Source organism: Coffea arabica, chromosome 2e (assembly GCF_036785885.1).
Source record: "Coffea arabica cultivar ET-39 chromosome 2e, Coffea Arabica ET-39 HiFi, whole genome shotgun sequence".
Classification (NCBI taxonomy): domain Eukaryota; kingdom Viridiplantae; phylum Streptophyta; class Magnoliopsida; order Gentianales; family Rubiaceae; genus Coffea; species Coffea arabica.
Genome location: NC_092313.1, coordinates 5850623 through 5870986, shown reverse-complemented (window position 1 = coordinate 5870986; position 20364 = coordinate 5850623). Strand labels below are relative to the sequence as shown.

The 20364-nt window shown below is 36.2% G+C and overlaps 4 protein-coding genes across 6 annotated transcripts; 2 read left to right on the top strand and 2 right to left on the bottom strand.

The window, feature by feature from the left end:
• The first annotated feature begins 1806 nt into the window (after positions 1 to 1806).
• Positions 1807 to 4108, top strand: LOC140036572 (large ribosomal subunit protein eL33w). The gene is made up of 4 exons (XM_072078457.1): positions 1807 to 1966; positions 2067 to 2331; positions 2429 to 2471; positions 3875 to 4108. Exons 1-3 carry the CDS (start codon positions 1935 to 1937, stop codon positions 2468 to 2470), a joined length of 339 nt encoding a protein of 112 aa, XP_071934558.1. The 5' UTR covers positions 1807 to 1934; the 3' UTR covers position 2471; positions 3875 to 4108.
• Positions 4109 to 7999: 3891 nt separating this feature from the next.
• On the top strand, positions 8000 to 12478 carry LOC140036571 (probable sugar phosphate/phosphate translocator At3g11320). Of its 2 annotated transcripts, XM_072078455.1 has the most exons (5): positions 8000 to 8331; positions 8508 to 9007; positions 9574 to 9677; positions 9785 to 10013; positions 11955 to 12478. In XM_072078455.1, exons 2-5 carry the CDS (start codon positions 8546 to 8548, stop codon positions 12099 to 12101), a joined length of 942 nt encoding a protein of 313 aa, XP_071934556.1. In that variant the 5' UTR covers positions 8000 to 8331; positions 8508 to 8545; the 3' UTR covers positions 12102 to 12478. The 2 variants fall into 2 exon arrangements, with proteins under 2 accessions (XP_071934556.1, XP_071934555.1); XM_072078454.1 differs by having other exon boundaries at positions 8000 to 9007.
• Positions 12479 to 12931: 453 nt separating this feature from the next.
• LOC140036570 (proliferating cell nuclear antigen-like) lies at positions 12932 to 15529 on the bottom strand. The gene is made up of 4 exons (XM_072078453.1): positions 15000 to 15529; positions 14183 to 14335; positions 13969 to 14066; positions 12932 to 13678 (listed from the first exon to the last, which is right to left on the bottom strand). Exons 1-4 carry the CDS (start codon positions 15316 to 15318, stop codon positions 13190 to 13192), a joined length of 1059 nt encoding a protein of 352 aa, XP_071934554.1. The 5' UTR covers positions 15319 to 15529; the 3' UTR covers positions 12932 to 13189.
• A 1099-nt stretch (positions 15530 to 16628) lies between these two features.
• On the bottom strand, positions 16629 to 20093 carry LOC113730407 (LIM domain-containing protein WLIM2b). Of its 2 annotated transcripts, none has more exons than XM_027255067.2 (6): positions 19677 to 20093; positions 19218 to 19456; positions 18837 to 18936; positions 18709 to 18743; positions 18499 to 18588; positions 16629 to 17156 (listed from the first exon to the last, which is right to left on the bottom strand). In XM_027255067.2, the coding sequence occupies exons 2-6, from the start codon at positions 19350 to 19352 to the stop codon at positions 16947 to 16949; spliced, it is 570 nt and encodes a 189-aa protein (XP_027110868.2). In that variant the 5' UTR covers positions 19353 to 19456; positions 19677 to 20093; the 3' UTR covers positions 16629 to 16946. The 2 variants fall into 2 exon arrangements, with proteins under 2 accessions (XP_027110868.2, XP_027110869.2); XM_027255068.2 differs by having other exon boundaries at positions 16708 to 17156; positions 19218 to 19453; positions 19677 to 19974.
• Positions 20094 to 20364: the final 271 nt, after the last annotated feature.

The following is a 20364-nucleotide window of genomic DNA, read 5'->3' as shown; positions in this document are numbered from 1 at the left end:
CCATGCAGAAAGGGTGTTGGATTTTAAGCTCAACAGCAAAAAATAAGGCCTAGAACTGTTGGTTTAATAAAATTACAAAAAATATAATAATCCACTTTTGTCTGGTCACCCTTATTAAACAATTTTGTCAAAATTCAAAAGGCCGAAAGAAAAAGAAAAGGCAGCCCAACAAAATAATGCGTGCGGTTAGTACTGAATTCACCCTAACCCATGGTTCGCGATAACCAACTGGTCCACTTAAACATCCCGTGAATGTAGACCCCAGCCCAACTTGAAATTCCTAACCCAATATCATTAACGTATATAAATGCACCTTTCTCCTTCATTCAGTTAGGGTTTTAGCTTGCCTCTTTTTTTCTTTTCCATCCTCACATAAGTGTACTAGAATTTAGTAACACAGACTATTTTTTTATAATACTACATAAAATAGCAAAATCAAAATATTGGAGAGGAAAACTTGTTACTTTGGAATCAAGATTTATGCGAAATATTCCTAAATTCTTATAGTTAGTTTGGGAGTTGTAATTTGATAAGAAAAGAAAAGAAGGTGACAAAAAAGACACTTGTTACAGCTTTTGAGAGTTTTTGAAGGGTAGAAAAGGATGAAAAACATTACCAAAGTTTTCTGCCCAAATGTGGGCGGAAAGCATCGAAAAAAGCTAAGAATGCCTAATAAAATTTTTCTAAATGCCAATTTCGTTCTCAAATGTGTATTGAACAAATTTTTATTGACATATATATATATATATATATATATATATATATATATATATATATATATATATATATATCCAAAATCATCACTTTTCCTACCTTAACTTCCAAACATTATTAAAATCTCTTTGTTTTCCTTTCTCTTCTTTTTTTTCTTTCATAATTTAACATTTCCTATCTTTTCTTTTCTAACCTAAACATCCAAACTGACTATTAATATCAGAATCTGAAAGATTTTGAAAAAAAAAATTGAACAATACAAACTATGGATTTTTTAAGAAAAAAATCACAATAGATGGCTAATGATAAAAAAATATAAATGACTAATGATAAAAATATAGAATATTCTAAAATATGCTATGTTTTTTCGATTTATTTCTTTAACTTCCAAGTCCATTATTTTACATGATTAACAAGAAAATTTCATCATTTGTAATTTTAAAAAAAATCAACTCTCAAGCAACGTTTGGATTAATAAAAGGGTATGATTTTAACAGAAAAGCAAATAAATCAAGTAGAAAATTTTTTTTCTAACCATCTTGTTTGGATTACTTATACAAAAGAAAAGAAAAGAAACACCGAATATTTTGCAAAAGAACGGAAAGAATAGATTATGTGCAGTTACATTTTATCCATAACTTAATAAAATCTAATTGTAAACGTACTTTAATACTTTACCCTCTTTTTGTATATTTTCATATTCATCTTGTTATTATTATGAAAATTTTAAATAATAATATTTAAATGGAAATTTTAGTTTTTTTTAAGAGAAAGAAATTGCAAGAACTATTAAAATATAGAAAAGAATTTTAAAATGTTAACAATTATCGTTATAAAATTTAGTATTCAAGATTTTCAATTTTTTTTATATTCAAAATCATGGTTAATTAGTACAAATGACTAAATTGTTTCTATCCATATAAATACATAATATTTCTTAAGTTGTAAGAATAGTAAAATCATTTGACCATCCAATAAGATAAGCATTGGGCCCAAATAGCTTATAGAGGAGGTAAGTAATATTTTCAAAACTTTAGAGCACAGAAAGTGAAATTGTTTAAAATCTAAAGGGAGGTTTCTGAAATTATCCCTATCATCTACACATATAACCATCATTGACTCACCTAGGGTTTTAGCGCAACTCTACTCGGACTCCTCCATCACAAGCTACAAGCAAACCCCATCCCCCAGTCCCCGCCGCCCTCACCACCCATCAGAAAATGGTTAAGGGACGCCAAGGAGAGCGCGTCAGGTAATCTAATTTTCCGACTCCATCTCCATCTTCCCCTTATTCAGTAATTTGTTTCATTGAATTTGATTTTTCTCCCGATTTTCTGGGTTTAACCCTGCAGGCTTTACGTTAGAGGAACCATCCTCGGGTACAAGAGATCGAAGTCCAACCAGTACCCGAACACTTCGTTGATTCAGATCGAAGGAGTGAACACAAAGGAGGAGGTGGCTTGGTACCTCGGCAAGAAGATGGCGTACATCTACAAGGCTAAGGTTAAGAAGAATGGATCTCATTACCGCTGCATTTGGGGAAAGGTTCGCCGGCCTCACGGTAACAGCGGCGTCGTAAGGGCGAAGTTCAAGGCCAACCTCCCCCCCAAGTCAATGGTAATATTAACTGTACTGCTGTTCCTTTATTTATTATTCCTATTTGGTTTGCTATTTCTTTTTCTAAAATGAATGTTTCTGTATTTTGATATTTCAGGGATCAAGGGTTCGGGTCTTCATGTACCCAAGCAATATTTAAGGTATTCTTATCCGCTTTTTTGAAAATTTTCCAGGGTTATGTTTATGGTTGCTTTTTGGTGAAAATTTTGTTACCTATATTTTTCAGTAGATGTTTCTCTTGCAATATCTGAATTAGAGTTTAATATTTTGGGTCATTTACGGGATGCTCTAACTTGTAGAGTTTGGTAAACTGACCAATTGGTTAGATTATGAGTAACTTCAAGGTTGGTCGATAGTTGGAGTTGATTTTTTGGGTTGGATTCTGTGTATATAGATATGCGGTCGCAATTCCTTTTGTTCCTCATATTGCTTTTATAAGTGGTTTCCCTTTCACAATGATGTGTGCTTGTACTAATTTTTGAAGCTTTCTTTGTTAGAATGGTTGTAAAGAGCGGGTTTTTGTGAAGAATTTTCTTGAAGTTTTACATCTCCGTCTTTATATAATACTAAAATTTGTAGGCAATACAGCTCAGCTTAAGTAGCGGATGGTTTTACCAGATTTCAGTCTTACCAGATTTATAGTTATGGCTTAAATTTTCAGACATGCGTCATTTTAGTGAATGATGAGGTAACATGGAGAAGTTTTTCATGAGAACAGTTTGTGTGGCTACTGATGAACATGACCAAAAAATATGGGTGGAGAGAGAGCGAGCAAGATGTGGTTCTGAAGACTATACGGAGGATGTCAATCATGCCTAAAATTGTTTGTGTTACACAATTCATCCAAAATATGGCTGTTAGATATGCAGAATTGATGGAGACTTGTGTGCACAACATGTGGGAGGTGAAAGGGAGAGATTTTGTTAATTTTCATAAGGCGACTTTGATTTGTTAAGCAATATCCCCTCCACATTTCAGGAAGCATGTTAGAAAAGATGGCACTTTGGCTAGTTTCCAAGTATTTTGAAACTTCCCTGGTATAAGTTATCCAAAGTTATTGCAGACACGGGTTAAAGCAATTTTGTTGATCGGCGCAGATTTATCCTAATTCAATATGATGAGTTAGATTAGCATTCAATAGCTTTAAGTTGACCTCTTTTTGGATTGAATTGTCTGGTAGCGTGTCTGCTCAAGTGATGTTCTGCTGTTGGGGCACTGATGTGTATTGTTTAGACTTGCGGAGGGTTTCTCATATGCATGTATGCTACATTTTCCATGATTGACCTGTTCCATCTGGCTATGATTAGATTTTTGCAATTTGTTGGAGCTCCTGAAATTTAAAAACTGCGTCCATGCTGTGGAGTGGTACACTAGACATTCAGAAGCTACTCCTGATTTTTGTGATCATTATCAGTGCCTGCCGTTTCCATTCTTAGTGTTGCCATGATTACGTTGTGTTAAATGGTTATGGAGTCGTTTTTGACTATTTGCTTGGTTGCTAGTCATTTGTTTGGACGTTTACAGTTTTCTTATGTTGTTGCAGTGTTCCAGCGAAAGTAGGAGGAGACAGCTTGAGGTCATTGGTGGCTTTAGAAGGCCGTAGGTGCCAGATGAAGGTCATTGGTGATTGAAGGACAGTATTTAGAGTCAAAATTTACCCCTTTTTTTGTGGACTTACCCTTCTAGTCTCTGAATTTATCATGTTTGTTTTATACTAGGAATTGAACATGCAATCTGATGAGGCAAATTTTGATTATTTGGATTTTATCTTTTTTCACTTGGGTGTTTTTGATCGTTTGTCAACCAGAATTATTGTTGATTCGTCTCTTCATGATATGGCTGTGGGTATTGTTTGAGGTTAGCGTCCTTTTTGATTGTCTCGGTGATTTGCTGTCGATCAAATCAGTTGGGAACGTTTCTACCCGGTTCTTGTTTACACCTTTACATCTGGTGTGCGAATCTGTTAACAATAGCTCTTCTTCCTCGACTTTTCCCCAAGAAAAACTAAAGAAACTCCATGGTGAATAATAAGTGCGGCTTCTTAATTCCTATACTGGAAAGTACGTCTGTGTCGGTAGGTGGGCCCCCCTTGTAACTCTTTTGCCACTTTCTTTGGACAATTTCTTAACCGGTTAATTACCTTTACCTCCCTGAATGTTTTACTATATTACCAATCAGCCCCTTAGGTGTGATCAAATTACAAATCCATCTCCCATGCTCAAAATTTCATAATTATCACGCCCCTACCATTTGTTCAATAACGTTGACTACGTTATCATGTTTCCAAGAAATGAGCAAAGATTTATCGTGAAAGTCCTAAAATGCCCGTGTAAACCGTAAGTTGTTCTTTTCCTAGGTTTGCGTGCACAATTAAGTGGGCCTTGGAGATAAAAATTAAACAGACACTCCAAGCCAAATGCTTCAATTTGGCAATAATACAACCAAATTTCAAACAAATTTCACTGAAATGCATTACAATTCTTCTAGGGAAAAAAGAACTACATAAAGAAAAATTAAGTTTATCAAAATTTGAGAAGCCCGGAGAACTTGTTGCAAAATTTTACGAAAATATAAAGAGAAAAAAAATTAAATGATTCATAAAATATAGAACTATTAGTTCTTTAGAGCACGTCTTAAGCGGTACATGCAAACTAGGGAATAAGGGTATAATCTCAAGGGGAAAAAGGGAAAAGAGGAATGAGGTTTAATAGATGGTTTTTGCAATTTCACCAAAATATCCATGCCCAAGCACTCAAATTGCCGATCTACTATAATCTTCACCATATCCATCTCAAACACCATAAAATCTTCAGAACATTTAGTGTGTTTTAATAATAAATTCTAACAGGCTTTCAGATTTATCCAAAATTTTAGTTTACTGTGGTATGATTTGTCAATATTGCATGCTTTTTTTGGGTCTTGTGTATTTCAATGGAGGCTAGAAAAGACGGGAGGGGAGAAGGTTAGTGGGTGTCTTGGTAATTGGTGAAGCATACTTTGCAATCAGATTTGCAGCATCCCAGACAACAAGGGGTAAGATCGACGGGCATGAAGGTAGGATCTTAGGAGCTTGGACAGTGTATCAAGAAATTGTAGGGAAGGAAGAATTCTTTTGTCTTTCTTTGTTCTTTTCTTCCCCTCCCCTGTTTGTTTCTTTGAAGCAAAATTCTCTGTCTTTGGTTTCTGGTAGCTCATTTACTAATTTCATTTTTGACATCTTTCAGGCGAGGGCATTGTTGTGCCTTTGTAACATCCGTTAATTGGGTTTAAATAGTGTCATTTGTAGGGGGTAATTGTTATTTGATAAAATCTCAAGGTTTATTTTGTCATTTGGCTGAACCTCCGACGAGGTATATGTAATTAACCCTTTCTTAACCTTAATTTTTTCTAGTTACTATTTCGTTTCTTTAAAAATGATGTTAAAAATCGAACAATTTGCATTAGCATCATAGAATATGAGAATATGGGGTTAGTTTGATGGGTAAAAACTCGGGTGAATCTAGTTTTCAAAGATTCAATGATTCAGATTGTGTCATATTACTTGGTAAGTAAAGTGGCACAACTTAGATCGTTAAATTTTTGAAAAGTGTAATTGTGTTTGGATTGCATTTTTCATGATTTTTCATGGAAAAATTACTGTAGCGATTTGATGTATGTGAGGGAAAAAGGTAATAGGGAAATATGATCACGGAAAACGACGTAATTTTCCGACGAAAAATCGCAATCCAAACAAGGCCTATAAGTGATTTGATACAATTTGAATCATTAAATCTTTAAAAATTGTATCTACTCAAATGTAAGTCATTTTAACGTGGATCAATCTTCTTCTTGTGGAATGATTTGCAAGGGTATCTTGGTTCTTTATTTTTTTCATCTTTTGATAACCGTCAAATTTTACATTTCCGACTTTTTTATTGTGCTTAAGTTGTCTATTTATCCTTGAATCATTTTGCTTGCGGGGCATTGGCCGCCCCTTAGAAAAAGTCCAGGACCTCGAGAACTTGGAACGGCAAAAACCCGATGGGGCGTGCGGAATGGTAGGCCTTTGATGGATGAAGGCCTCGTCATCCGCCCCTCCCCCACCAGCGCACCAAAAAAAAAAGGAAAGAAAAGAGCAACAAATGATACGAAGAGAAAAGTGACGAAAGGAAGCGCGTGAAAAGTGACAGTGTGAAAGAGGAAGTAGTACCAATTTGTTTCGGGTTAGATTTTAGTAGTACCAGTATGAGACCTTTACGTGTTACTCCGTTTATCCCCGTCACGTTCTGATGTTTGTTGGAGTAAAATGGAAATTGGTTCACAAAGAATCAAGCAGGCACGACGCATTTTACTATTCTAGCCGGTTGCCGTTATTTACCCACATCATCAATTACCAAAACAAAAAAAAAAAAGGAAAAAATGTGAATCGATAGTGATTTTCTATCATAACCATCCCCGCTTATTTGATTAAGTGACGTATTTATGATTTTAAGTTTTAACTGGCTAGCTTTTTGATTAATTTTGGCAAAAAAAAGGACATTTGTAATTTTACACGAGGTCTTTTCCTTGCCATAAGAGTTAAGCTATACTTTAAAGAGTGGGATTTAAATCCAAAACTTTTAAATTCTGATCTCTTAACATTAACCGCTTTGAATCAAAGGACATCTGAATCATGACCTATCATCGTTAACCCCCTAGACCAAGGAGTTTGAGCTTTACTTTTGATATAAAATTTTGTTCGTGGTAACCCTATATTTTACCTTGAAAATTCATCGAGCAAATTATGTTGATTTGGTTATCTAACAAAGTTGCCTTTACACTCGCAACGAAGAACCAAATGTAATTCTCTCACTAGATGTTTAAGCGCATGTTGTTAATATAACCATCATAAACATTGTAACTGACAAAATAATTGTAATTTGATAGAAACAAATTTTACAAAATCATAGTTTTGCCTCTTTTGTTAAATCAATTTTAAAAGGACATTATTTATACGCATAGTAGGTAAGCCCTTAACAATATTCTACGTAAACTGAAAAAAGGTAAAAGCTTAATTTGCTAATGAATGTAATGTTTCTCGCGTTTTAAAAATAGCAAATAGGGTTGCTGGTTGATATTTTCTTATCATTAATATTTAATACCAAAAATTTCGGAGCCTTTATTCCTCAAAATAATAACATCTGCAATAGCCAATAGACAAGTTTTTATTCCTCAAAGCATGTGATTTTGATATTGTAGGAGTTGACTAACCACTAAATTGGAAAATGAAATGGCACCAGAAAACAAATGAATTTATTTATTTTTTCTTTCTCCTGTTTCTATTTATTTATTTTTTAATTAATTGGTCATTCTTCCCAAAATTCCATATTGATACGCTTATACCTCCCCCTTTGGTTAAAAGCACCTTTCTTGATAAAATACAGAAAAAGGGGGAAAGAAAAGAGAGAAGGAATCCGACAATTATTAAGTAATACTCAAGTTTAGCTTAGTGGGATGCTGGTAATCACATGGCATTTGGCATATTTTGGGGAAAAAGTTTTGTTGGTAATACTAAGCAAGATACAGGTCAACTGTCAAAGTACAGGGTACACCACCCCCTTCGCCTTTGCTTCCACTTTACAGAGCGAGCAATAGTCCTTCCTCCTAAAAATAAGCCTATTTAGTACTGTACTATTTTACTAATCATCACACAATTAAACGACTCCCCAACAGTAATTAGGCGCAGTAAGCCGTCCTTACGCGTTTACCTCGTCCTCCACTCCTCCTCTTCTTTTCCTTTCTTATGTCTCTCTTTCTCTGCCCTGCAAATCCTCCGTCGGTAGTCCTCAAAACTCGACCCTTTTCTCCTTTCTATTCACACAGCTACAGCAATATTATTGTATTCAACGTGTAATTAATTATATATAAATATATACCAATCCGCAATTCGACGGTGGAACAATTTTTCGTTGAATAGTCTGATGAAAGTGACTCATCAGATCCATGGGCATTCTTCCTAGCTTCTTCTCCCCAATGCGTCGTGTTAGATCTCTCTCCACCCCCTCATCCCCTCCTCCTCCTCCTCCTCCTCCTCCTCCTCCATTCTCTATTTACCCAATCCTGTCCGTTTTTCGCGGCTAAATTTCCCTTTTCTGCTTCAATTCTTTTCTTTCCTGTATAATCCTAGGGTTAGGATAGATTTTTTGTTTTTATTGTAGATTTCCGATTTTTTGGAGATTGCTCGGAAACTATCGGGATGAAGGCGGCAGCAGCAGCGACGTCAGCTTCCAGCCGGCTGTTTACGTTCGGCCTGGTGACGGCCTGGTATTCGTCGAATATAGGAGTTTTGTTGCTCAACAAATATTTGCTCAGCAATTATGGGTTCAGGTATCCGATCTTTTTAACTATGTGTCATATGACGGCGTGTTCTTTGTTGAGCTACATTGCGATTGCTTGGTTGAAGATGGTCCCCATGCAGACTATAAGATCTAGGAAACAGTTCTTCAAGATCTCTGCTTTAAGTCTCGTCTTTTGTGGATCCGTTGTTAGCGGTAATGTCTCCCTCCGTTTTTTGCCCGTCTCCTTTAATCAGGCCATTGGTGCTACCACGCCGTTCTTCACGGCCGTCTTTGCGTATTTGATGACCTTTAAGAGAGAGGCTTGGTTGACTTATGTCACTCTCATTCCTGTTGTCACTGGAGTCGTGATTGCCAGTGGGGTGCGTTTCTTGCTCTTCTTTCTTTGCGTTTCCAGCTCATTCCGTTCATTTAGATTCATTGAACTATTGCTGAATTGGGAGTAATTTTTGCCTTGGAGCTTTTCTCTTTACATAGTTTACTGCGATAAAGAGGATATAGATTTGCTTTATCGTGCTGACGACTTGTGGATTATACGGTAGAAATATGTTCTTCTGTGTGACAATATCCAGTCGATTTTCCGGACTTCATCAGTAAGAAAAACTTTTACTTATTTGAGTAAGCTCAGAGGCTTATGGATCAAAATTTCTAGTTATTCCAGGCCATCATCAAGTAAGGACTAGCGCACTTCATCAATTGATGAGGTGATTTCAAGATGACATAATAACTATTTGAAACTCTCTCCCATCACCAATTATTCATGGAATTTAAGTGAGATATTTCTAAACTTACTAATACTTAAGGAACTGATAATTCATGTGCTAATAATGGATCTTTCATTTCAATTCTGTCGATAAACTATTCTACTGAGAAAATCTTTTTGCCTCTGATTTTTTTTTGTGGTGATTTTCTCATTTTATGCCTTCAGGGCGAGCCAAGTTTCCATTTATTTGGGTTTATTATGTGCGTTGGTGCAACAGGTGCAAGGGCCCTCAAGTCTGTACTACAGGGAATTTTACTTTCTTCTGAGGGGTAATTTCTTTTGCCTGCAATTATGTTTTTGATTTGGAAAAGTATTTTTGTATTTGGGCACATCTATGACTTCAACGTGATTCTGAAACATCGCTTTTGTGTTGAAGGGAAAAGCTGAATTCCATGAATCTTCTGCTGTACATGGCTCCTATAGCTGTTGTACTTCTACTTCCTGCCACACTGTACATGGAGAAAAATGTAGTTGGTATCACATTGGCACTGGCAAAAAATGATATCAGGATTATCTGGTATCTGCTATTCAATTCAGCACTTGCATATTTTGTGAATTTGACCAATTTTTTGGTCACAAAACACACCAGTGCTCTGACTCTTCAGGTATGACCCTGTTTCTGGAATGCAATATATATTCTTGTCACAGAGTTAAAAAATTATGGGATATATGTTTTCAGACCAAAATGATCATTGGTGTTCCACTTTAAGCACGAAAGAGCAAAATCTTTTAAGAATCAGATTAGGGTTTGAAATTATTCTGAAACAGATATATTAAGGACTTGTAGGGATTAGGATTAAGATTGCATTCACTATGTTTATTATTATACTTTTACACTTCATTTGTGTAATTTTATGTGGACAAACATTTTGAGGAAGAAAATGCTTGATTTAGAGGCATTCAGCTAGGATTTTGGCTTTGTGCGACTTCTAGTCCTGTTTAATGTGAGGGTGAGAAGGGGCTGACCTTGATGAGGATTCCTGTCCCATGGTGTAGGGACTTCTGGCATGCATATCCCTGGGTAAAAATTTTTGACATTGTTGCTTGCTTTCTCCAATTTGAGAACACCAGAAAGTGAGGAGATTAGTTGGTCTGTTGGTGCTAGATGATGATAGCAGACTAGGTGTGGAACAAGTTACAAGTATTAAAAGATTGAGCTGCATTAGTTATTCTGCTTGTTATTTTTCTTCCCTTCCTAATTTTCCCTCTCCCTCCCTCCCTCTTCCTCCACCCCCCTCTTCTTCTTCTTCCTTTCTTTGTGCTTTTTGGTATAAAGAGTCGATTGTTGTTCAACTTCTCGTGTGAAATAGTTTACCCGGCACTCTATGACATTGATCTTATTCAAGTTATGCGTTTAGAAGTTTATTTAGCTTTAGGGTGTAGCATTTTTTCACGACTATCAAAAAGCATTTCTCATTTAACTTGCAATTTGGAGAGTATTCTTTCTAGACAACAACTGTGCTGTTAGAAATGATGCCCATGTCAATGTGTTTGACTGCAATCCTTGTTGCATGCACTGATGCCATAACTTCTATCTATTTTGTCATATTTCTCATTTTACTTGGAGTAGAATCCTTGAAGTACAAATGAATGATCAGGAATTTGGATTCTTTCTTGCAAATGATGCTATTAAGTTCTTAGATTCCTTTCTTTTCTGGAATAAGAAAGAAGGAATATCTCTTGGGACAGCTACTCTTTGGAACAAATTAATTTTGGGGTGGAATACCACAGATTCCTTTGATCACATGTTTACATGATAGTATAATGTTGTATTTAGAAATAGATAATTTGAAATACCTTGCTTTTCTCGATTTTCTTTCCTTTTTCCAAATATGAACATGTATTGGGTCGTATGAGTTGGGGAGTTGGTTATTGTCTGTAGTGAGAGTTATAGAATTTACTCAAATTGTCTGGTGATTCAGTAGGAGCTCTCTTTTATATGTTGATTTTGCAAGGGTAGCTTCTCTTTTATATGATTCTCATGGAGTTTCTTTATTGTGAACTCTTAAGGAGGCTCACATAATTTAGCTTAGGTCCTTTTGGTTGTAGGTTTTATAACTCGTTGTTTCTGTGCTCTGTGTGGGTCGGGTAGGGTTGGGAATTTTGCAGATACAGAGAAATGAATTCATGGAAACATATGTACTCATGCATACAAGCCTTTACTTTCTCCTCACGGTAAAGGCATTATTGACTAATGTCCACAGCAGTTCAATTTGAGATGTTTCTTGAATCAATTAGCATTATAAGTATTAGCACCAGCTTCAGATATTATTATCTGTATCATTCTTAATGTTTTGCAGTGATTCTTTTTATAACAACGGTTGCTATCTCCACTTCTATAATCTTGTCCATGTTAAGCATCAGAAATTTTGTGAGTCCAGTGAATGACAAGCATTTTGCATCTGTATTACTGCTATTTGATTATTAGTATTTCCCTATTTGTTCATTTTCTATATTCTGTACATTTTGTGGTTGTTCCGGCTGTTGAGAGCTTTTATGCATGGCAAGTTAGCTTATGCTTTCTACCTTTTCACTTGTCTCCTCAGGTCCTTGGAAACGCAAAAGGTGCTGTTGCTGTTGTTGTCTCAATACTAATATTTAGGAATCCAGTATCAGTTACAGGGATGCTTGGCTATTCACTCACAGTGTTTGGAGTGGTGCTCTACAGTGAAGCCAAGAAGCGTAGTAAATGAGAAATTAACCTAGGGAAAAAAATTCAACTGCAGTTTTCCACTAGTTATGCGAGGACAGGTGCAATGTTCCTTATTGATGCCAGGATTGTCTATTTTGCAGCTGGTATCTTGGGTTGTTGCCCTGATACATATTTTTTGGTTAGAGACCTCGGAGAAAGCCTTCCATCTGTATCAGAAATGTCAGCAATTTAGCCAAAGTAGAATTTATTAATAAGTGATTTGTACGTCTCTTCACTTTTCCCCAGATTGGAGTCATTAAAGATAGATCTTTTTATACTAGTATTTTATTCTTTCAGGAAACTGTTTTCAGTCTACAGAATATGTTGTTAAAATTTTTGACATTGATTAATTAAAGGAATACACACGATTTTACTGTACGATTGATAACTATGTTGATGTTACATGAGTTGTATGATAGTGAACACTGCAATTCTCAGCATACGAGATGTGAGGTACTAAATTGTGGTTACCGTTGATCGTTAGCAACTCAATTTTCTATCAAATGATTCTTGTTTTCAGATTTTGCCATGCATGTTATGATTTAGTTGAATACGCCCCTTGGGCGAGGAGCAAGATCCCAGCGAATCTGTTGTGTTAGCTCATCAAAGTTGGCTTTAGCAAAGTCCTCTTCTAAGTGTGAGCTAGTACCAAATCAAGGCCTCTTTGTGGGAGACGACACTGTGAAATGATGACTTGCCTCGTACGTATGCAAACTTGTGTAAATCCTGGAATTTTAAATCAGACATTTATTTGTTATTTGTAACTTTACTGAAATTTGGTAATCTTCGTCAGCAAATAAAATCCCAAAACGTACAAAAATGCACCCAGGGTCCAGACTTCAAAGCATTGAGAAACAGAGTGCGTTTCTGCAAAATAGAATTCTTTCAAACTGATATCACTACGAAGGATGGACAGCGACCGTTTGGCATCAGTAAATATGACGAGGTTTAACCCAGATTATCATCACACTGAACGCCCTAGAACTTCTCCATTAATTGACTAATCTACACCTAAATGAACGCAGAAAAAACAAAGAAACACAAAAGGACTCTTCCACCTATATCTGCTATCAGCAGCAGCAGAACCAACTACTGCTCAATATCCATGATCTCAATTTCACCATTAGTGCTTGCTCCGAGCTTATTTTCTACTTTAGGCTTGCCATCAACAAGAGGCTTGCTTTCTTCGTCAAGCTTATGGCATTCTAAAAGCTGAGGTTCCTCTTTAGGCTTGCTTTCTGCTAGGGGCTTGCTTTCTTTCTCATCTTCTGCAACTTCCATAAGCTCAGGTTCCACTTTAGGCTTTGTCTCCACTTTCAACTTGGTTTCCGCCTTTGGTTTGGTTTGTGCATGAGCTGCAACCTCTTCTTCTTCTTCTTCTTCTATCTTTGGAGCTAAATAGTACCTGATGTAACCCATCCCTGCGACTTTGTATTCAACTACAACAGGTAGATCAGAGGACATGCTGATTGTCACTTGCTCAGCAAGTGGGGTGGCCTTTGTGAACGAGTTCATGTACCTCAGTGCAAACGTCAATGTAACTGGTTCCTGCATTTCTATAATCGTAGCATCTTCTGGCTGTAGTATACAAGGCAGAACTGTGTTAGAGAGGGTTTGAACTACGTTTATGCTGAATTTAATTACATATATGAACTTTTATAAGGAGACTAATCTTGTCAAGATTTATTTCTTTGGTTTTTTGTTACAGCATCTGACACAACATGTTTTGGCCATTGGCTTTATGTTAGTGAGGAAATATAAACACTCTGAATAATATCGCTATACATCTGAATGTCTGATTAAGAGCCGATCACAATCATGTAATTAGCTGGATGCTATAACTGGAATGAATTAGGAGAAGAAAAGACCTTGTCCACTGTTGCATTCTGCCTGCAGACAATGTTTGCTGCACCAATGTCACCTCTTGCGGAAAACCTCACACCTTCTTTTGTCACAGATATTACAACTACAGTAATTCGGTGCACGTTAGCATAGCATTGTATGGTATGGAGCGGACAAGATGGGGGGGATAAAAAACAAGAAGGGGATATAGAGGATATCACTAAATTTATGAGGCTCTACCAGTGTCACCAATGCTGCTAAGATCTCTGCAAATCCTTGCAAACTCTGCTGATGGCATCCTAATAATAGCCTCATACTCGGCTTCTGGAATCCCAAGATGCTCGCTGTCAATGTCCATAAGCTTCATTTCAAAATCAGATATCTTGTCTTGAGCTTCAGTTTCCAGCATCCGTGCCAAATAGGAAAGTGGAATATTAAGTCTCAAGAGAAACATCTTTAAAAATTGATGACCATATTCGACATAGAGTAACAATTAAGCACCCCCTAAATTGGTAGCAACAGATCAAAATTAACACAAAGATGTAAAAAAACATGCACGTACACAGATGTTTCGAGAGTATACTACTTCTCAGGCTAAAAAGCAAAGGTAACGATCAATTTGTCAAGTGAATAAGCAACATAAATCCAAGGAAACTAGTTGAGCGTGTGGATTTCAGATTAGAAATCAGAAACAGATTGTTAACCAGAGTAAAGAAGTTCGCATCAGTTTTTACTATCACCGGCATCTATCGCATAGAAAATTTTGCAACAATTAATGAGACAATCAATTCCCCAAAAGCTCATTTACTCTAATCAAGCATAAACAACAATAGAAACACATATTTGACGTACACAATTGACATATCCCAACTGTGATTTTTACATCCTGAACACAACATTTAATTAATCACCTTAAACAATCCATATTAGCAAAAACCCATCAATCAGAATTCTCGAATATGCAAGCCCGGGAGAATAAAATATGAGATAATACTACTAACTACAAATTTTTTGTACAAAACAAGAAGGACAAGAGGGGCATGACTAAGAAGCATACAGGGGCTTTCAAACATGAAGGTAACAGTATCAGTTCCATCGTCAGCCTTGATAGTAATGATGTCATCATTGCCAGCACATTTGAGCATCTTAGCTATGTTCGCCAGGTTCATGCCCATCGTCAGGTTGCAGTCGCAGCGGTAGTGCTCGAAGCCCTCCGATCGGAGAAGGAGGGCTACCAGGGCTACGTGGCTGGAATCCATGGCCTGAAGAGAGAACCCAGTTGAGGAACAGTCGAAATTTGCATCATTCACCAAGTCCTTGATGGATTCAAGAACTTTCTTCAACAAACTCCCCTGTACCAGTCTCAGTTCAAACATTTTCTAGCTAGGATTTTACCTTTTTTCACCAGAATTTTTTAGGAGAGTGATAGTCAGAGGAAGTACTGCTTCATTGGTAGAGCAATTTGGCGGGAAAGTGAGAAATTCCCGCCACGGAGAACGATGTCGTTTTCTTTCGCCCTTTTCCTTTTCAGGTTTTTAACTTCTTGATTTTCTATTCTGCGTTTCTAATATCTTGATAAAAATGCTAGTATTAGTTACAAGTTGTAATGCTGCTCACGTTTTATACTTTAGGGCAAAACATTTGGATGGCACTTTAGGACAAAAAATTTGGATGGCTCTCAATGTTGATCAACTTTTACTCTCTAATTTAGGTGCATATTCTTGTAAAAAGGTATACTTCCCACTCTTTTAGCTAAAGATAATTTTGGAAATCTCCTCAAAATTTATTACTTCAAAAATATCATTAACATCTCCTAAAGCCGTACATTTTATAACAATCTCACCCTTGTATCATTAAAATATTTTTATAATAATCATTTAACAAGAGAAATATATTTTTCTCCCAATTCTATCCTTTTGAATTGTTTTATATTGAATTTTCTATCAAATTGATTATAATATAAGATTTATATGTTTTGTCTAAAAGTTTTCATTTCTATTATATTTTACCTAAAAATTATTAAAGTACTGAAAATAATTTTGTGAATTGTGTGCTATGATAGTGATTAATAGTCCTACCTCATTAATATAGAAGTTAAGTGATATTTTAAAATTTCAAAGATGTCAAGTGATATTATCATAAACCTCACGGAAGGAAGGTTTTTGAAATTATCTCTAGCAAAAAGGGTGAAAAATGTATCCCTTTACAACCAACCTCGAGGGGCAAATATATACACTTAATAATTGGATAGCTAAAAGTTTAACAATAAATTCAGTTTTTTTTTGTCCTATACTTTAGTAGAGTAACCAAAAATTTTGACCTATACTTTAATAGAGGAAGAAAGAAATATGCCAAAATTTTAGTAAAATAGGTACTCATACCCTTGAAAGAAAATATTGTTGTGCCTTCGCTAAGTGTAATAAATACATTGACACATGATCAAAAGATTTGGTTGAATAGAATTACTGAAATCGTTCGCAAATCGTCTCAATCTATAGGCAATGGCGAAGGAAACAACAAATCTTCTTTGATTCATTACCTCTACCATTCCTGCGTTTCATCAACTATAGGAATTCAATTGCAATTGATAGTTAAGTACGTCAATGGGCTAAGGCATACATTTGAATTTTGTTAAGATGGCAGACCCAAAGGAACTTTCTTTGCATTTAAAGAAAGAAGCAGCAAATTAGAACTTAGAAGCAGACAAGCATTTAAAGAAGAAGAAAGTTGTTCAGTTGGGTTCGTTAAATAACAAGCCACAGCAATTCCAACAGGAATTAAGGCAAACTGAGTAAAACCTGCCCAAAATAAAATCTAGGGATGTGAGAATATTACATCCCACAGATCAACAATAATGAGGAATACTAAAATGGCCCTGTGGGCTGGTTTACAATTAATTCATTTCATTGACTGCAATCAAACAGAAAGGAAAATGTAAAGTTGTAACACACCCGGGGCAAGCAATCCCACATAGATAGATAGTATCCAAGAGAGGGAAAATGTGCTAAGCATCTGGAACAGCTGTAGCTGGCCGCTTGATTGATGCAGACTTAATTAAATGGTTGTAGCTGCCTTTCTCCTTGAAAAGCTGCGAGAAATGAGGTTTGCAGTACAAAATACCATCCAGTGCAGCATAATTTGAGGGAGACAGAGAACACCCACCATGAGAACACTTGAAACATGACTTGTGATAGCTTTGGTTCTCCACTGTAACCTGAAAAGTTTCGTGCCAAAATCAATGCTATATAATAAAATTATGTCACATTGCTTAAGCTAAACTAAACAAGACAGTTCGAGCAGCGTCAATGTAACATAAATGCATCTCTAGTATTAGTATAACATTATGAGAAATAACAATGGCAACAATAGCTGTAATCTATTACATAAGCTGATTAACAAGAAGTTAAACATACAACATACAAGCACATATCTAGGACAAGAACAGTCGGCATGACTCGAGACATCCAAATCTAATGGATACCTCCACATTTAGTTACTGTGAAAAGGCTTCACCTAGATCATCAACCGTCCAGTAATTGAGGTACCAATAATTCGGCATGTGTGCATATAGACACGAATTAGCTAGAGTATGTTAGCTCTTCTTGCACATTAGAGGTGTTCTCTTGACTGATACATTTTGAAATGTTCTTCTCAGTTATTTAGCTGCATCTCTTTTGTTATTAAAAGAATAAATTATCTCAAATACGAAAGGGAAAAGTGACACATGGTTCAGATAAATGAAAGAACACTAAAAATGATTTATACTAAGGAATTACATAAATTTATTACTATAAAAGGTAAATCATTATAACCTATGTCATTCTTTTTAAAATAAATTGTGGTGCAATGCAGAGCTAACGGGGGTTGCCTCTTCCTCTACTCTTATGAAAGATAGCCGTCAAATTATCAGATAATTAAATAATGGCATGGGATTTATCTCCAGAAAATAAGCAGTTGTAGCTTGCATTTGTCAACCTTCTGTCACAATATGTACATCGCTGTTTTCACTCCTTTGCTAAATCAAATACTGAAGTAGATCAAGACAGTTTATCTTTCCAAACCATCACATGCATACCATAAAAGTTAGACAACATAATGGGTGATAGAATAGCACAAGGTGTACAATTGCAACAACATAAGCAGATGTATATGCAGACTTGGGACTAAAGTTCATTGCCTAAAATTGCTTCTACTTTCCAGGAGGAAATATGTCTGAATTTCTGTGAGCAATATAGGAGCAAAAGCATTATGGGAGAACAATCTTTAGTCAGCCCATCTTTTGCATTATGGTCGTAATGATTCAAAAATATACCCTCTACATCCTGAAAAATGGTAAAAAGTAAATTACACCGCCCTTTTGGAAGTAAAGTGCACATCTGGTAGAATGCAGAGACTTAGAACATGTACACTGAAAGGAAATTAAATACAAGTATATTTATAGTCTAATTAGAGAAACCAACACAATGCATACCAATCAAAAAATGTAACTACTAGCCAAATAACAATTTTTGCTAAATGTTATGTGAAGGTGACTTTTATCAATCTCGAATTCATACCTTTTCCAAGGGGTACGCAGTTTTGCCACAAGTGGCACACTTGTCTTGTGTCCCAGAAAACATGCCAGCAGCTTTGCTAGGTGATCTCGTCTGTAAATTGGATCCCACAGAAAAATAATAATCAGAAGTACTCAAAACGCAATATCTCACGAAAATATTTTTCTCTACTAATTTGTCTTCAGCAAGACACAGGTAAGGAGGAAAACTTGCCAGCTCCGGAGTTAACTTCTCAGCTGACTTTGCAGCTGTTAGATAAAAAGAAGAATTGCAATTTAGAGTGATATAGCTATAAATGATGATAAACTGAAGAAAAGTCTTGATTGAAAGGGAAGACATACGAGATTGAAAGCTCTTGTTGAAACTGCCAGTCTCCTTGAAGAGCTGCTCATAGTGAGGCTTGCAATACAAAACACCTTCCATCGAAGAGTAATTACTCAGCTGAAAAGAGAAGGTAAAGTCTAAGCAGAAAAACTGATCACAACACATGTAGAGGACCAAAATAATCACGACTTACAGTATGGTGTTAATGATCCCAGGGCAAATCTCAGTGATGCATAAGAATAGATTAACCAGGGTGGCCTAAAGTGCTAAATCTTGAATGCATTTCCAGCAAAAACCAAAGGGGTTTTCAGCTTTAAAAGAAAAAAAAATGGGAACAAAAAGTGCAACTATCCATCACAGAAAAGTCTGTGTAATAAGGTGGGAATATGATTAGATACCTTGAGGGTGCCCTTGCAATGGGAGCATTTGAAGCAAGATTTGTGATAGCTAACTCCATCAGCAGACAAAAGCTCCACAGGATACACAGTCTTCACACAGGCCTTGCATTTTTGTTGGGTCCCAATGAAAGACATAGCTTCAGCTTCAAAAACGGAATGCTACAAGCTACGTTATTGCTAGATCTGTTCACTTTGGGCCGTCAAGCTATTCACTGGTTCAAGGGTCCGATTCAACTCTACTAAAAAATTAAAACTAATTATAGTGTGTTGCATTGCATGCAAATCAGTTGCTTACTGGGGTAATATCCCACAGTTAACTCATAACAACCGATCTGATGCACAATTAGTTTGCACAGAAATCCAAAGGCTGCTAACTGATAAATGAAAAAAGATCACATTTTTACATTCAGTACTCCCATTGACCCAAAGAGACATGAGTTAACAATCTGAAATGCTTACCTCTTGGGCAGAAAGAAAATCTGGAGGGTCTTGATCTAAGAGCTTGAATGAAGATGTATTACTCGATATGAAATTCAAAATTTGCAAACTCCTTGCAGCTCAGCCAAAATGCAGTGACCAATTGGAGAACTTCAATATATTTCAGTGTCCAAGAAACACGTAGTTCTGCCTATGCGAATATGTATAGACAAGGGGGAAGTGGAGAGAAGGCAGAAGAGGAGGGGCGCATGCAGCGAGAAGTGGATGGAAAGGTTGATGGTGGTGGTAGTGGTGGTGGTGGTGGTGGGCTTCCTGGTTTTGGTGGGGTTGGGGGGGTTTAGAAATGGAGAATGATTACGGGTAATTAATTCAATTCAATTGATAGACAGAAAGAGAAGAAAGAGAGAGGGAGCCAGACAAATATAATGCATTTGTCCCCGATTTGATTATTCCTTTTCGGACTATTAGTACAGTATAATAACGAGGCCTTTGGTTTATATACGAGTTAATAATAAAAAGTGAAGAAAAGTATTTACGCGTATCTTCTTGTTTTTTCAGAGATAAATCTTTCAAGGCCCTCCCACTCCCACCCAATCCATTTATTGTTTTTCCTAAAAATATTTTCTTTCTCTATCTATCTGGGTCGCAAATTCTAACTTGAAAGACTAAAGAATTGTTTGTTTTTTTAAGAAGAGGTTTGATGCTTATC

Bases quoted from the DNA above. Each gene is read 5' to 3' on its own strand.
- LOC140036572 (XM_072078457.1), top strand. From the start codon at position 1,935: ATGGTTAAGGGACGCCAAGGAGAGCGCGTCAG. The intron at 1,967-2,066 runs GTAATCTAATTT...TTAACCCTGCAG, and splicing joins CGCCAAGGAGAGCGCGTCAG to GCTTTACGTTAGAGGAACCA. The intron at 2,332-2,428 runs GTAATATTAACT...TTGATATTTCAG, and splicing joins ACCTCCCCCCCAAGTCAATG to GGATCAAGGGTTCGGGTCTT.
- LOC140036571 (XM_072078455.1), top strand. From the start codon at position 8,546: ATGAAGGCGGCAGCAGCAGCGACGTCAGCTTCCAGCCGGCTGTTTACG. The intron at 9,678-9,784 runs GTAATTTCTTTT...TTTGTGTTGAAG, and splicing joins ATTTTACTTTCTTCTGAGGG to GGAAAAGCTGAATTCCATGA. The intron at 10,014-11,954 runs GTATGACCCTGT...TTGTCTCCTCAG, and splicing joins CCAGTGCTCTGACTCTTCAG to GTCCTTGGAAACGCAAAAGG.
- LOC140036570 (XM_072078453.1), bottom strand. From the start codon at position 15,318: ATGTTTGAACTGAGACTGGTACAGGGGAGTTTGTTGAAGAAAGTTCTT. The intron at 14,336-14,999 runs GTATGCTTCTTA...TGGAAACTGAAG, and splicing joins CTTCATGTTTGAAAGCCCCT to CTCAAGACAAGATATCTGAT. The intron at 13,679-13,968 runs GTCTTTTCTTCT...TGTATACTACAG, and splicing joins AGAATGCAACAGTGGACAAG to CCAGAAGATGCTACGATTAT.
- LOC113730407 (XM_027255067.2), bottom strand. From the start codon at position 19,352: ATGTCTTTCATTGGGACCCAACAAAAATGCAAGGCCTGTGTGAAGACT. The intron at 18,744-18,836 runs GTATGTCTTCCC...TTTATCTAACAG, and splicing joins CAACAAGAGCTTTCAATCTC to CTGCAAAGTCAGCTGAGAAG. The intron at 18,589-18,708 runs GCAAGTTTTCCT...TCCAATTTACAG, and splicing joins AGAAGTTAACTCCGGAGCTG to ACGAGATCACCTAGCAAAGC.